Raw genomic sequence first — 15,866 nt, 5'->3', positions numbered from 1 at the left:
GAATTTCAGATCATTCTTGCTTACCGTAATTAAAATGAATTCCAATGACACGAACTGTTTGGATCTCATGAATCAGTATGATATAGTATACACTACAGTACATGTGAACAATGTAGCTAACTTTTGAAATGGATCACTTCCGAAATGCAATGTAAAATTACAACTCATTTAATTAATGATCAGTTTGAGTGAATTTAGGCAACCTCTACACAAAACTATCTTTCTGCAATGATATACATGTACATGTAGATTTTGAATCATGATAGTTATACTTAAGGATACAAAATGAAGCATTTATAAAAACAGTAGGCAATTTAAAATACTTATAAGCTGTTATTTTCGCGTTCATAACATTTTTGCGGGTCGTTGAATTTCCAATCGGAAGATGTACCAAATAATTCCACAGCATTTCAGAGAAGCAACAATAGTGCAAAACATGTACAAGAGTATGCTCCTCAAAACCCCCATACTGATGTGTCTTTTGTACATAAATATATATGTTCCTGTAAAAACAGTTAAAAAGTGTGAAAAAAGTGGCTTACATTTCACTTTTTTCTACCTTTAGATCTGAAAATTCATCATGTCACAGTGTGATCTGTAAAAACAATCTTTTGAAGTTGTGTTTTTTCGATTTTTTTTTAAAGTTGGTTTAAGTGCAAAAAATTTTGAGTTTTGTGAACAGAATCTTACACCTTTCAAACCTATTGTCATGTAACTTATTAATATCAATGAGTATGCAAATAGCTGCATGTACCTGTATAGAGTCAATCCGATGACAATAAAATCAAATCATTTTATGGAAAATACATTGTAATATTAGTGAGTGAGTAAATATTGACAAAATATGTTAGGAAATAATTTAGGCTCTGATATTGTTTGAGAAATATAAAAGTGAAATTCTAGCTTTAACTTTTTAAATTACTAACCGTAATTTCTCAACCTTATTGTTGTACATAATATATACACATGTGTGCAGTGCATATCTCAATTTTTTCACCACACAGGATGTTTGCAACAGCAATGCTATGCTGTTGACGGTTGGGGATATTGGCACTGATTACTAAATGTGTCAATTTTTTCGCGCATTGTTAAATTCGCAGCCGATCGGCAATTCGCAAAATCCGCAAAAATAACAGCTTATAGAGTAGTGGAGTATATAAACATTGCAACACACAATACACACAAGTACATGTACGTTATATTACAAAGAATCTCAGATAAAAGCATGAATGAATATTGTTTATGACTGTGAAAAGCTGGGAAAAACAATTACCTAGTGTTACTAAAAACTTATGAGACATAAAAATATGGATGAACAATTATGTTTACATGTATGAGAAATTCATTCAAATTTATGTAAATTTTAAAGGATATTCTTTTCAAGGCCTTCTCTATAACATGAATTTTTCTTATTTTTTGGTATTTTTTACACAAGGTAGGATTTAATTCAGAATGATTTCAAACAACAAATTTCTGGATCTTTATGGAATCTGTCCCTTGAATTCTTTAATGCCACTGATATGTAATCTCAATTTTATTTATTCATTCATTTAATCATTTATTTATTTATTCATTTTTGGTGGGGTGAAACTAGAGTAATCCCTAACTTTGACAATAGGATATATAATGATGCAAAATTATTTTTTGTTTTCAATCAAAAATTCAAATGAATGTCCAAATGGACTACATGTATTAGAGATCAGGGGCTGGTTGTATGACAGGTCTTTGCAAGGACTGTCTTTCATGTCGCCAATTTATTTTGTACACCATACACATACATGCACATCTAGCTGAAGACCTGAAGTACAGGTAGATGCCATTTAAACAAGTTGTTTCAAAATTCATTTCAATTATTACAAAAATAACATCTTATGTGATGAAATAAAAATGAATTCAAAAGTGAGCTAAAAGGTTTTAATAGTTGATAATATTTTCACAAAACTCAATCATGTGGTGCATCATAATAAACCAGCAATACATGTACATAAGACGATCCTTGCCAAGAGCCTTTCATGCAATCAGCTCCTGGTTTTACCAAATCTGTGATCAAGGAATGAAACAAGAAAGCAGGACAATGAACATTAAAAACAGTTTCAAGCATGCAGAGGAACAGATTAAACAACAAGAAATAAATAAGTCCAATACACTAAAGAACAAGAACTGAATCTCATTTTGATAGATTCAGGAAGAATAAATCTACCTCTTGGGTCGAGCTTGGAGAGATCAATCAAGGAACCTGTTGAAAAAATGAGAAACATGCAGGCGAAAGGGAAATGATATTGTATTTCATGCAGAATAAAACTCAATAAATAAGACATAGAATTCTAATTCAATTCTGTTAAGTATTTTTATTTTCTGAAGGGAATATTTTAGACATGATGTACATGTACAAGTGAATAATCCTTTTGTTCACTTGTTTGCAAAAGTTGTAGTCAGTCTGTCTGTTGGTGAAATGTTGAACCCTGTATGTACACATTAATAAAAACAAAAATATTACACTGTAAATAGTTGCAGTCAGTCAGTCAATCAATAGTTACTTGTATATAATTTGTCACGGGAGGGAGTGTTTTCACAAACTCCCGTGCAATCGATCTTGATTGATTTTCCATCAATATCAAGGTCTATGTTATTGATGGAAAATTAATCAGGAATGTCATTGTATGTTTAAATGAACCTTTGTAATGTCTGAGGTAATCATTGACAAATTTGCATAAAACAGATAAGGGTGCATTAAAAAAGGTGATCATACTGTAACTTTAATATTTTTTGAAAATCCATGATAAACAATTCAAAGTTGGTTAATTTAGATTATGTTGTATAAAATGTTGCAAACATTCAGTGAAGGCAGAAACATGAGAATGATTCAAAGTAACAATTAGTGCAAGTACACTGAGAGAGAAACAATACAATCAATGGAATATACAACAAAGATAACCACAGAACAAATAAATGATGAAATATTCATTTTATATATCTTTTCATGAAAAGATACAGGAATTTCTGTTCAAAAAATCTTTTAAAAACATTGTTTGTTACACATCTATCAAAAGTGTTTGTTGACTTTGATTGTTAAAAACAGTATAATGACCTCCCCCCCCCAAAAAAAAAAAAATTAATAAATGATAACAATAATGTGTTAATTTTACACTGTTAAATTAAACACCCATTTCCCAATGAGAGATTTTGGGCCAGCTAACCGTTTGTGGGCCAAAATTTTCATGTGATTTCAAGCATTTTAGCTGGCCATGAAATTTAGAAGTATTTTCAGATCCAATCACGAAAAAAGATTTTTGTAAAAACGCTGCTTTTGACTGGCTCAAATCCAAGGTCAAAACATGTGCGACTGTGCGTGTCGACAATTGCCCTGGGTGTTAGGCCAGCCAAAAGAATGTTGATTCCGAGAAGTTTTTTGGCCACCATACATGTAGCTCTAGTTGGGAAAGGAAAGGGGTATAGAATTACTGGTGAATTTTAAAGACTTACTTTCTTACACTTAGGTCAACAATTAGCCCACTGTGCAAAATATTAATGACTATTTACTTTTGATGATTATAAATCTTGCAAGTACATACAATCCTGTCCAGGACATGGATCTAAGTACGCTACTTGACTAATTTTAGAAGACATGCACAGGAAATGTGTGCCTCTAATTTATGCTACTCTCAATGGGCCTTTACATTTTTGTTGCAAAATTACAAAGATTTCATCCTGTATTTACTTTACAGGCCTGTGAATCTGAACTCACAAGCACTATGAAATATAGGCCTACATGTATATGAAAAATAGTTTTTGAATATCCTAAAAAAGTTTACCAAAGTTGGTTCAAATCAAGAAAATGGCTGGAAAGTTGAACCTAGAAAATGCACAATGATATCAGTCTGATATAAGACAATTTGAACTCATTTGTGCAGAATCTTGCTTCAAACTGGCAGAACAGCTTTATGAAAATGGCAGGGGTTTGGCAACAGAGAAGAGGAGACGAAAACAGATTCATGTTAATGACGTTCGCTTACAATTTGCAATTGGAACCAGTACTGACAACAAATAATTAGAATTAGACCTTAAATCTAATTCTTAATAAATCTGAGAAATAAGAACCAGCTTTTACTTATTTAGTTTCACTCTCAGTATCAGGAAGCTTAAATTAAGAGTATTAAAGTATGTAACTGTTTAAATTCTTTGAAAATTTAAATGAAAAACTTAAAGCGGCTTCACAACAGAAGTGTTTGCTGCTATTTTACAGGAAAAGCTAATAAAAAAATTGAAATATATGGTTGTGTACCTTCCTTAACATGCATGATGGCAGTTTTGTGCATTATGCACATGAATGTATGTAATCATGTACATGTATCCAGAATAACATGGCATACAACATACATCTTTTTAACGTAAGATTGTTGATTAAGCCACTGGTTTAGGAAGGGGTCCTCACTAAAACTATGGCCTACATCATGTACACGTATGCACTTCTCTTCTCAATTGCAAAGAAACATTCACATGGTTATGGACATGCCCCATCATAAGGGCCGTCTGCACCATCCCGAGTTTTCAAATTAGCGTGCTATTTCTGATCCGGCAAATTATCCCGATCTGAACAATCTTGAGATTATTTGTAATGGAGACGCAATTATCGTGCTAGTTCGTAGGATTAATCTCGAGATTGCAATCCCAAGTCAACTTGGGATTATTTGCAAAAAAAAAGCGCTATTTTACGAATTATTGCGCTAATTCGCAGGTGCAGACGCACTCGGGATTATTTATTCACGGTGTCAGACCATAATACATCGATGCCTCGCTCGAGCAGGAATCGCTCTTCTTGCGATGGTGGAGACGGGGTTTCTTGAATGATGAATCTCGAGATTAATCGCTAAGAGGGCCGATCGGGCTAACATCTCGAGATTGAGCAAACTCGGGATGGTGCAGCTCCGCCTATACTATAGTGTGTTCTTGCGTCTATCCATCTGCTTGTAGGATGCAATACATTCAAGAGAATGGAAATAAAAAATCTGAAAAAATATTATTTCACTGCATTTTGTGATTTATTAGTCATGAGTGCATAGCTTAGCCTTAGGTCTTCAGAACCCCTCACCATACATCCAATTTTTATGATATCTTTGACACTTTCTGTTCAATTTTTCTTTTTTATCATACAAATCACAATAATTCAAATTGGATGGACATGCCCAGGTCTAAAATTAAATTTAAGTAGAATACTTTATGATTAAATATGAAAAATTCTAGATGTAATGTTAGATCTAACAATTAGATCTAATTATCTGGCATGATTTTCCAGATCTCAATTTAATTTAATGTCATGATGTTGCTTCCTGTAGGCTGTAATTTGGAATTTAAATAGGTTGATCATGCTTACCTACTGACTGCGAAGCCTGTGACCTTGGGCTTGGAGTGGGCTTCTCTGCAATTGTCGCTGCACCTGGAGGTGATGATTTTGGAGGTTGCGAGACTGGCTTTGGCTCCTCCACCTTCTCCTTTTGTTTGATTTCCTGAAGATGATCAAAATCTCCCAAAGATCCTGTGGCGGTTGTATCGGGAACATTAGGTTCATCAACATACCCACCCAATTCATCACCTCCACGGCTGGAGTAGTCAGGTGCTGCAGTCGCAGGATCAGGACTATCCCCGAAGCCAAAGGAACCCAACAGATCTGCAGTGGGAACCTGTGACTGGGCCTGAGCCTCCGGTTGCTCCGATGCGTACCGGTCCTCCTCCGGGTTATCACTCATTGCCAGGGGTCTGTCGGCATCTACCCTTTCGAAATCATTATCGTTGTCGTAATCTCCGTCAAATCCCTGTGTAGAATCGGGCTGGAACTGATCAAAGTTCGCCATTGTAATTGTTATCAATTATTTAGATATCAAAATAACCGTTCTATCGCCACTAATTCGCCTGGACGGTGCAAAAGGTTTTACTCTTCGGATTCACAAGCGCAGGTGCAGGACAACCCGGTGACAGCGCAGCAGGCAAATGAATGAGGCAAAATGGCGATGCGATGACGTAATCCTACCGGAGGTCGAACTCGCTCGCTCGCTGTTAATTTTGCGCGCGAGGCTTGAAAAAAAGAGATGGAGAAAGATTTCCAAACCAGGCCCAGGGGCGGGGGCGGGACCAGGGGCATGGCCTTGGCGACTAAAATAATAAGAGATAGAATCTATAATTGATAAAATGGCATTATCGTGGTTTATGTCACCAGTCCATTCACTGCCGTTTATTTCGTCAGCGGTGGTGACATCTTTCCACTCCCATTGACTTTGTACACAACGAGCGCGCACACACCGACACACACGAGATCGAGAAGAGAGGTGACAAATTTCACGATAAGGCCGATAAAATAATGAATAGGCTCTTTTTTCATACATAACTTTAAGTTCTTGAATTTGACATAGCCGGATCGAGGGGCGCAATTTGGTCGCCCCCCCCCCCCAAGTTGGTGGCGTAAAAAAAGTACAACTTTAAAATAGAAAAAAAAAGATGAGTACAAGCAGGCTCTGCTTTTATGGATATCCAATTTTCTTTTTTACTCAAACTAATGCTGTGAAATTACATATTTCATTTGTATAATTAGCTTATTTAATTAGACGTTTTGATATTATGTTCGTTTATCTTGATTTTCCATTATCTCCATTTTCACAAATTGTAAATCACAAATCCTTTACACATAATTATTTTGTATGTAACGTTCTTGTAACATGTCTTTTTCAAGTTGATTTAGTGACCTTGGTATTTATTTTTAAGATGTTGACTTGCTATATGATTGTATTTATTTGATTTATAGTTTGTTGAAAGTGAAAATGAAATGAAATGAAATGATTTTGTACATTACAAATAAACGAAGTATCCGTATGTGATACAAAATCAAGATAAATACGAACATAATATCACAAAATCTATATAAGCCACTATACAGTATTATTCTGTTCAAGAATACAAAAAGTGCACCAATTGCCCGAAAAGGATGTTATTGAGCTCGTATTATTTCATTCGTGGGATGTAATACTCGCGAAGCGGACAAGCGGTAGTTATAGGCCTACAAGTTTTGGTATTCTGAAGTCTCATAGCGCTCGGGACTTTCCAGTGGAGAAAGATAATGGTGATAAAAAGTCCATTAAGTCTCATCATCTCTTGCTAATCGTGGCTTTCATATTTTACCATAAATGTTATCAAATCGGTTTACTTCTGTGACTAAAAGAAGGAGGACGGAGGAGAATTCAGGAGGAAAGTATAAAAAGGGAATAGAATAGAGGGGGAAAAGGTATAGTACATATAATATGTAAAATAAGAAATGTGGATTTTTTTTTATAAGAATAGAGGGAAAAGAAAAACAGAAGACGTGTACATAGAGGAAATATGAATATTATTTTTCTAAATTTTATTGTATTATTTGTATTATACAGTACTTTTGCACATCACAATAATGAGATTGCCAAATCATGGTATACATGTATAGGTGCAGCAATGTTCAGGGATGAATCGAACTTTATTTCCGAAGTAAAAGGTAACATTAGACCCCTCTAGTATTTAAATGAAGAGGCCGTATTCTCTTATAAAATAAAATACAAAAAAAGTGTGTGATGTCATCGTTTTCCCCACCTATAAAATCTAAAAGGTCGTTATTTTTGTAAATCCGATTTGGATAAAATTTTCGGCCTTATGATTATTCTTGTCTGATTTTTAAAATCTTTTTGTTCAAATCAGCATTTTGTTGGAGAAGATTTCCGAAATGATAAAATTAAAAGTTTGTTATTTTTTTTAATGAGCATGAATGAAACTTGTGAAAAAATCCTCCTCCCAATGCACGAGACAAATATAAGATTAAAAAAAGAAAGAAAGCTATTAATGGAAACAAATAGGTGGATGCGTAAAAATCAAAACGCGTTCGAAATTGAAAAATTAAAAGCAACAAAGGTACAGGCAAGCAAAATGAGAGAAAAGGGACAAGACAACAATTAACTTCAACAACGTATATACGAGCCTCTAATCTCTAATGCAAAAACCTTTAGCACTAGTATTTTTCAGCAAAAATTCTTTGTATCAAGCTCGTGGCGCAAGCCAACCATCATGATCATGATGAAGCCAAGAGACGTACTGCGCGCTATAGTAGAAAATTTTACCAATGAACGTTACAGAGGGCAGCAACACACAAGCTAACAGAGTATAGTAAACATAGAGATGTATACTAATTACGCGTTATTACTTAGTATGGTTCTTAAAGGAACAAGATAGAATACGGTAGGCATCCTGACCATAATAGTCTGTTCTTATTAAAGACGAAAGCTAAAGCTAAAATGGTGTCCTGCGTCATCTTTTGAGTTGGCCTCATCACAATATGTTTCATACTCACACCTCAAGAGCGTTTGGTACAAGCAAACTTGTCATCACATTATATATACATGTATATAAATATATATATGTGTGTGTGTGTAAAGTTATACATGTACAACAGCTTTGGCAACTCTTTTATTTAAATATTGTAAAGAAATGGATGAAGAGAACAATGGTACAACCGCGTAGCCAGGATTTCATTTTGGAGGGGGCGGTAAGTGCACGCGAAGCGCGCTCCCTATAGGGGGAGGGTGCAGGTAGGGGGGAGTTTCCCCCCTCCCGCGCGGATCGATTGCGAAGTTTTAGATATCTCATCAAATTTCAATAAAAAGAAGACGTCTCTTGCGTCTCTAATACCCTTATCAACACGAATTCAATTGACATGCTGTGATAAAAAACAAAACCTGTTTTCAAAAGAAAAGATGAGCGCCCGCAAAATGGGAAAAGATTGAGGTAGTAAAAATAATTCCTCTTACCGCGCGATGCGCGAAAGCTAAGACGTTTAAAAAAAAAAAAAGAGAACAGAAGTGATATAAAATGTTTACCTTAGTCACATCATATTTGATTGTAAAAACTTTAGCCACATTAAATTTCTTTAACTCGCAAAACAATGAGTAGAAAGCTGATATTTGGGATATCTGCAGGGAGGAACTATTTCTTCCCGCGAATGGCAAGCTCTGAATTTTATAAATTTCTCTGAAAATTTAACCTGCTCTAATTTTGATATTTAGAAAAGAGGAAGCAAAATATAGCTCAAATTGTGAAAGGGATGATGAAAGCTAGAAGAGGGACTTTTTCCTTTCCCATGCACGCGAAGCACGGAAACTTCAGTGTGACTTGTTTTGGAAGAATTTTTTTTTTGTAACTTGTTCATAATATTAAGCGCTTTCTTTTGTATGATTATTATGGGGCGTTGCAAGAAACTTGCGATCAATTGCAAGTCAATTATTGGTCCCTAAATCAATCATAAGTCTTACAGTTAATTTCAAATTAGTGATTGATTACTAATTTGCTCCTTGAAACAAGAAGTTTAATCTGAATTGCTACAGCTAACGTTGATCTATCAGTTGTAAAATTGCAACAGAATATTTGCAATTGATTGCAAATATTTTCTTGCAGCACCCCCTAAGAAGCTTCAGTGAATCAGTGATATTCAAAATTTTAAATCAATGGCGCAAAACCAAAACAGGACCGGATATGGATGTGCAGCGATATAGAATAAAGTTTCATTATATCTACTTTTGCATATAGCACGGCACGAATTTAACGCTTCCCACTTTGAGCAGATAATTTGCCAACAAATTGCTTGCTGAAAAGCGGAAGGAATATAGCATTTGGGGACTTGGGCAATGACGATATGAAAGTTTACCCGCTCTGAACAGAAGAGCCCAAATTTTGTGTCAGTGCAATTAAAAAAAGTAACTTTTCATACTACTCATGTATACTTTATAATTTCTGGCAAAAATGCGATTCCCATGGCCGGGAAGGGGAAAAACGGAGTAGAAAAAAGATGTGGGAAACAAAGGGGAAAGGCAATTCTGATGTTTTCTTTCCCGCGCGGAGCGCGGAAGCAAAATTTTGTATGATGAGAGAAAAGAACATCTCATTTAGGTTTTTATTCTTTTGACATATTTGACAAAAAAGAAAGAAAAAAAAAACCGTAAGCTATAGTCCCTTTTCTCCCTTCGCTTTTTCTTTTTTTCCCTTTTCCCCTTCTTTTTTCCCCCCCTTTTCCCCTTCTTTTTTTTCTTTTTGGGGGAGTTTTGGGGGGCGACCGCCCCCACCGCCCCCCTGGCTACGCGCCTGCAATGGCAGGCGTAGCTTAAATCAAGGTTCCCCAGAGCTATCTACCCTTTCCTATATATAATATATATATATATATATATATTTATATATATGTATATATATGGATTTTTTATGGATTTTATCTACTTTTTTGTTGCAAATGAGCAAAAATAAAACTGAAAAGTGAAGGTACACGGACGGTATATACCAAGCCCCCGAAGCTACCGCCATTTTGTTTAATCCATTAGAAGCTAAAATAAGCCCTCATTAATATTAATTTCGTACGATGCTCCCTCGTCAACTGTGGTTTTGTACGTGTATTAGACAATACGCACATCAGCGCAATGACAAAGGTCAACTTGGCAAATTCATTAATGTATTCATTTTGTTACGCGCTCGTGACGCGAAGGATTCAGCGAATCAAGCAAGCGCAAATCTGAGACGATACGTTGCGCTCTATAAAGTATCGATATCACAAGCGATATCACTTATAAACAAAGCATTGTTTGTATTGCGTCTTATAGGCCTTTGCTAATTCCAAAAGGGAAGATGAAAAGGGTAGATCGAGTCGTGATTAGGTAAAGAGGTCTCTAGTGCTTTTGCCATCCCTAAATCGCAATTACTATACTTGTAACTCATGATGAAAAGGGCCCCAATTTATCATGTTTAATACGTTTCCTGTCCCCTTTATTCTCCAGCATTTCTTACTCTGTTTTTTTTTTCCATTTAATCATTTTCCCACTCAGAATTATTTTGTGCCGCCTAACCCGCCTTTCTCCTACATATGTAGAGCTCATTTTCAAAAGGGGTTAGGTCCATTTTTCATCAAACTTGATTCTTATGTCTTAATGTAAAGATTTTTAGTAGCTATATAAGATGATACCATAGAAAAGTTGAAATTCCTATTAAAAAGGTAACTAATATGGCAAAGAAAAATCACTTTTTTTTCAAAAGGGGTTAGGTCCATTTCAGTTTAGTTGCTAAAGGGGTTAGGTCCACACAGACTTTTTTTGGAAAATAATATCTTAAAAAATATGAAGACAAGTAAATATCTTTTATACCCAATTTCATGTTCTCATGGTAGGGTATCATGAAAATTCAGTTTCGCATAAGAATATTGCAATATGGGAGAATTAAAAAAGAATTATTTTCTTGGAGTGGACCTAACCCCTTTTCCAACTAAACTCTTCTGAAGAACTCATTTGTCAAAAGGGGTTAGGTCCATTTTTCATATATTTATTGTTTTCTGTCTCTAAACCTCTAAATTTTCAGTCACTCTGATGATACCAAAGAAAATTTGAAATTCAAATGAAAACGTGAATGAAAGTGGCCAAAAAAAAATCACTTTTTTAATCAAAAGAGATTGGATTCACTTCAATTTACTTGCAAAAGGGGTTTTTAAGTATATAGAAAAAAATTGAAGACGGGTAGATTTCTTTTATACCCAATTTTATGTTCACATGATAGAGTAGTACATCATGACAATTTAGTTTCTCATAAAAATATTGCAATAAGTGAGAATAAAAACATGTTTTTTTCGGAATGGTCCAAAGTGGCCCTAACCCCTTTTGCAACTAAACTCTTCATATATTTCCTTCTTCTTTTCCCACTTGTTATGTGTCTCCTGGTTTCCATAAATCTCGTCTTATTTCTCTTCTACCCCTTTTGTTCCTACTTCCCACATTCTAGCTCTCTTACCACCCCCCCCCCCTCTAAATTATCTCTTCATATGTGCCCCTCCATTTCTTTCTCATCTCTTTTCAATCCACTTCTCATCACTCTTTCCCTCTCTCGATCTTCATCTCATTTTGAATTTTGCAAATTCCAAATCCCTTTCATTTTAGCTCTGTACAAATACTATATGAACACAAATGAAAGACATAAAGGAATTCTCTGGTTAGTGGTGAATTTTATTAATTAGCCATAAAAAAATATCACATTATCAGAGGATTAAGCTTTACCTTTTTCTTAAGCGTATGTTAATACTTTGAACCAAAAGAATATTTTTTTTGTATGCTGGGGCAGCGATCCTGGGGAGGGGGGGGGGGGGAGCACAGTTCCCTCTACTTCTTTAAGCACTGAAAAGTGCCTTTTTATGCAAGAAAAATGCCCCCTCACGAACGTGTACTGTGTCCCTTTCACCTGACGAGAACCTGTTTTAGGTGTTACCAAGTGTTCTTCCTTGTATGCAATTTTTTAACCCCAAAATGCCCCCCCCCCCCTGGAACGTGTTCTGTGCCCTTTCATCTGAGGGCCCGTTTCATGTGTTAAAGAGTGCCCCCTCGCCTTCTTGTAAGTGCCCTTTCTCGAATCACTGCCCCCTTTTACCCAAGAAAAGTGCTCCTAAAGAACTTGTTCTGTGCCCCTTTCACCTGAGAAGGACCCGTTTTATGGCCACCATGACGATTGCCCTTTGAAACAAGAAAACAATATTCTCATTTCGATAATATACTTATTCTTTGTGCATTAAGTTTAATAATTCATGAGTGGGGGTATATAAGCAGTTTCGTACAGATGGAAGGGGGCTTGAAGGACTCTTGCCCCCCCCCCCAAAAAAAAAAAAATATATATATATATATATATATATATATATCATTCTGAATATTTTAGATTTTCTTTATTAAAATGTCAAAATTTTGCTCGCTCGCAACTTCTTAAAAATGTCACGTAATACAGCATTTTCCCTATGCCCCCCCCCACTTTCAACTTCACTCCGCCGCTCCTATTTGTATGTTTATAGCTTCTCCTTTTGCAACCAGTTTTAATGAAAATCAACAAGAAATTTCATACGTCATGAATTTGGGGTTGTGATAATAATTTTTTGTTGTTGTTGAAAAATTGGACTTGGAAAAAAAAACCTTTTCCATCTTCATCAAGTGGTTCCTAAGTCAGACTCTTGAATTGTTGAATTTCTTGAATGAAAACATCTGTTACACCAGTCCTGCAGATTGAAAAAATAGATAAAGAATATCAATGAATTTAAATTAAAATTGTTGTGATTTATAAAACATAAATGTTTTAAGAAAAGTGAGACTATACATATATATGATTCTTCAACACATAACAGGAAATCTTACTTCTACTAATTATAAACTTGTACTTCCATAAAGCATATCACTTAAACCTGTTCTATACAGTTTACATACCACTCTCCATTATAACTACATGTACTCTATGAAAAAATATCAGAGATTTCTCATAAATATGAATATATGAATCAACATATGTAAATTATATAAATAGTCAGAATTAAAGTTGATATGTTTTGTTGCACAGAATATTTTGATCAGTGATTAAAAACGACACCAACTATAATCTAAAAAACAAAATTGAAATGGGTTTTTCAAAGGCAGGTCTATTTGTTGCCAAAAAATGTGAACAACCTCCATTATTAACAATGTTCACTAACTAACTCACTCATATAACTGCTGTAGGTTGTATTTCTCTTTGTGGTCTAGTCGCTGTTCTATTAGGCCTACTTCACCAATTATTTATCATCATCAATCACCTCCATGGAAATTGTAAAACTGCATCATCCTATTGGACAAAATGTAAAATAACAAGATTTAAAAAAAATCGTAAATCTACAAATATGAAATATTAATATCACACTAAAGAATGAATAAAATGATTTTTTTTTTAAATATGGAAAATAGATATTGCTTTGTTTAAAACAAATAGGAAATAAAAAGGCCATTTAATTACTAGTAGATCAAGGACATGACCTTACCGGTATTTTATAAATTTGCCCAAGGTACATAACTTTTGGCATTGGTTCTATTTTAGACTCGAGAGCCTGTATATTTAAGAAGCGTCTATATTCATTACAGATCCTACCTATTTGTGGCTCGGATTATTTAATGTAAACATGGTTAACATTCAATGCATGTAATGTATCTGTAATTTTGTATGGGTTAGTTTAAGTTTTATACCTGGATGAGAATCTGCAAAATGATGCATGCACTTATGATCATCATCTTGAACCATATAGGTAGACCTCTACTGTTTTTCTTGTTCTTCAAACTCAACCTGTTTGTGAAAGAAAAGAGAACAATAATAAGAAGTGATCTTTTTCATGGCCGTATGTATAGGGGGAGGGGTTTGGGTAAGAGCTGAAATGTGAAACCTTCCTTCAATTTTACTTTAGAAAATGCACAAAACGGCCCTAAAGGCCCCTAGGTAATATTGGTCGCTTCTGGCCCTCGCTTTCTGAATTTTAGGTTTCTCTAAATTTTTTCACATGTCTGCCCCCCCCCCAAAAAAAAAAAAAAAAAAAAATCTGGATCTTTTTATTTCCGAATCTTATTTCATTTGATTTTAACATAATTTCATAATCTCATGCACTAGGTCTAGATCTATTTAGTCTAGATCTAGTCCAACAAGACTCAGTGCTGTGCGACAGCATTCATGTATCTAAATTAGGTCTAGATCTAGACTAACGATGGACTCTCGGATCGATCTAGACCTAGAAAGTAAAGCCTCGGTTCTAAACCGAGATCTAGACCCTATATCGGTTTAGAAATTTTTGATGTCTGACTCTGACTTTTATTCCTGGCTAAGTCTAAGACTTCATTGCCATTATTGACCAAGAGTAGATCTAGATCTAGTCCTTGGTCCACTGACAGTCATACTCGTACATGTAAATGGATTAGGCCCAGACCTAGATCTAGGCCTAAATTACAGACCTAGATCATAAGCCCTGGGGGTAAGTGTCGAGGGTTGGGAAAGTACTATAAGTTAGACTAGATTTGAATTAGGTAGGCCTAGCTCTTGTCTTGATAGCATCGATGAATAAATAAAAGTAAAGTAGCCTAGATCTAAGACTAAGTATAAAGTAAGTAGGGCCTAGGATTAAGAAGATCTATTGATAATAAGACAAACATGCAGAGCAGCATGTTATTTCTAAGACCGAGTCTAACTATAATATATTTATAAATAACAATAAGAGTTAAAATGGGTGGGGGCTAAATGCAGAAGCCTGAAGTTATGCAAAATAAATTTGATATCTGAAACAAAGTGAGGACTGAGGATTGACACAATGACAGGCGTATCTTCATCCATACTCCGCTTCACAGTTTATTCCTGACTGAGTCGACTCTCGATCTACTGAAGATAGATGCAGATCTCCCTCTAGATCTAACGTTACAGTGTACAAAAAGAAGCCTCATTCTTCTTGTTTTAATCAATCGTGGGTTGGTCCTTGTTGGAGGTGAACCAAACCAGCCCGATTATCTCTCGATTCCCAGCCGGCTAGGAGCCCGTACAAAATACACTGCAAGCAACATACAGCCAGGCTGCACTGGGCGACGATGACAATCTAACTTCAATTTCAAAGACCAAATTCTGCTTTTCTTTAACAGTGGAATGATAGCAAACTCTCTAATTATTTATGGAAATAACCTAAGATCACAAAATACAGTGTGAAATGTGTAAATGGTCTACTGAATTCATGTGGTTATATCAATTTATACGTACTCACCGGAGTGTTCGTAGGTCCATTTTGTGTGTGGAAAGAAAAGTTTCAGAATGAATAAATTAGATGACGTAATGAGGTCAAATGAATAATTAATTCTGTAACACGATACCACTAGTATCGATGACAAAGAATCGGGGAAATCGCGTATTAATGACGCTCTTAGCCAATGAAAAGGCCGGATTATGAATATCTTCATGCTCATGAATGTCAATGAGGGCTTATTTTTGTCTTCAAATGATCGCGGTAGGCGGAGCCTAATCTCATT

The 15,866-nt window shown here is 35.2% G+C and overlaps 1 protein-coding gene and 1 long non-coding RNA gene across 4 annotated transcripts; both read right to left on the bottom strand.

Annotated features, from left to right (window-relative positions):
• Positions 1–646: 646 nt before the first annotated feature.
• LOC135154701 (uncharacterized) lies at positions 647–5,991 on the bottom strand. Its single transcript, XM_064101901.1, has 2 exons — positions 5,372–5,991; positions 647–2,236 (listed from the first exon to the last, which is right to left on the bottom strand). Exons 1-2 carry the CDS (start codon positions 5,847–5,849, stop codon positions 2,115–2,117), a joined length of 600 nt encoding a protein of 199 aa, XP_063957971.1. The 5' UTR covers positions 5,850–5,991; the 3' UTR covers positions 647–2,114.
• A 5,859-nt stretch (positions 5,992–11,850) lies between these two features.
• Positions 11,851–15,844, bottom strand: LOC129260192 (uncharacterized). Of its 3 annotated transcripts, none has more exons than XR_010294072.1 (4): positions 15,601–15,844; positions 14,058–14,154; positions 13,543–13,662; positions 11,851–13,066 (listed from the first exon to the last, which is right to left on the bottom strand). It is a non-coding gene; the product is annotated as an uncharacterized LOC129260192 (long non-coding RNA). The 3 variants fall into 3 exon arrangements; XR_010294071.1 differs by having other exon boundaries at positions 15,605–15,844; XR_010294070.1 differs by lacking the exon at positions 15,601–15,844 and having other exon boundaries at positions 14,058–14,207.
• Between the last annotated feature and the right edge of the window lie 22 nt (positions 15,845–15,866).

This window comes from Lytechinus pictus, chromosome 7, assembly GCF_037042905.1.
Source record: "Lytechinus pictus isolate F3 Inbred chromosome 7, Lp3.0, whole genome shotgun sequence".
NCBI lineage: Eukaryota > Metazoa > Echinodermata > Echinoidea > Temnopleuroida > Toxopneustidae > Lytechinus > Lytechinus pictus.
The sequence above is the reverse complement of the archived record's forward strand: the minus strand, read 5'-3'. Positions and strand labels throughout refer to the sequence as shown.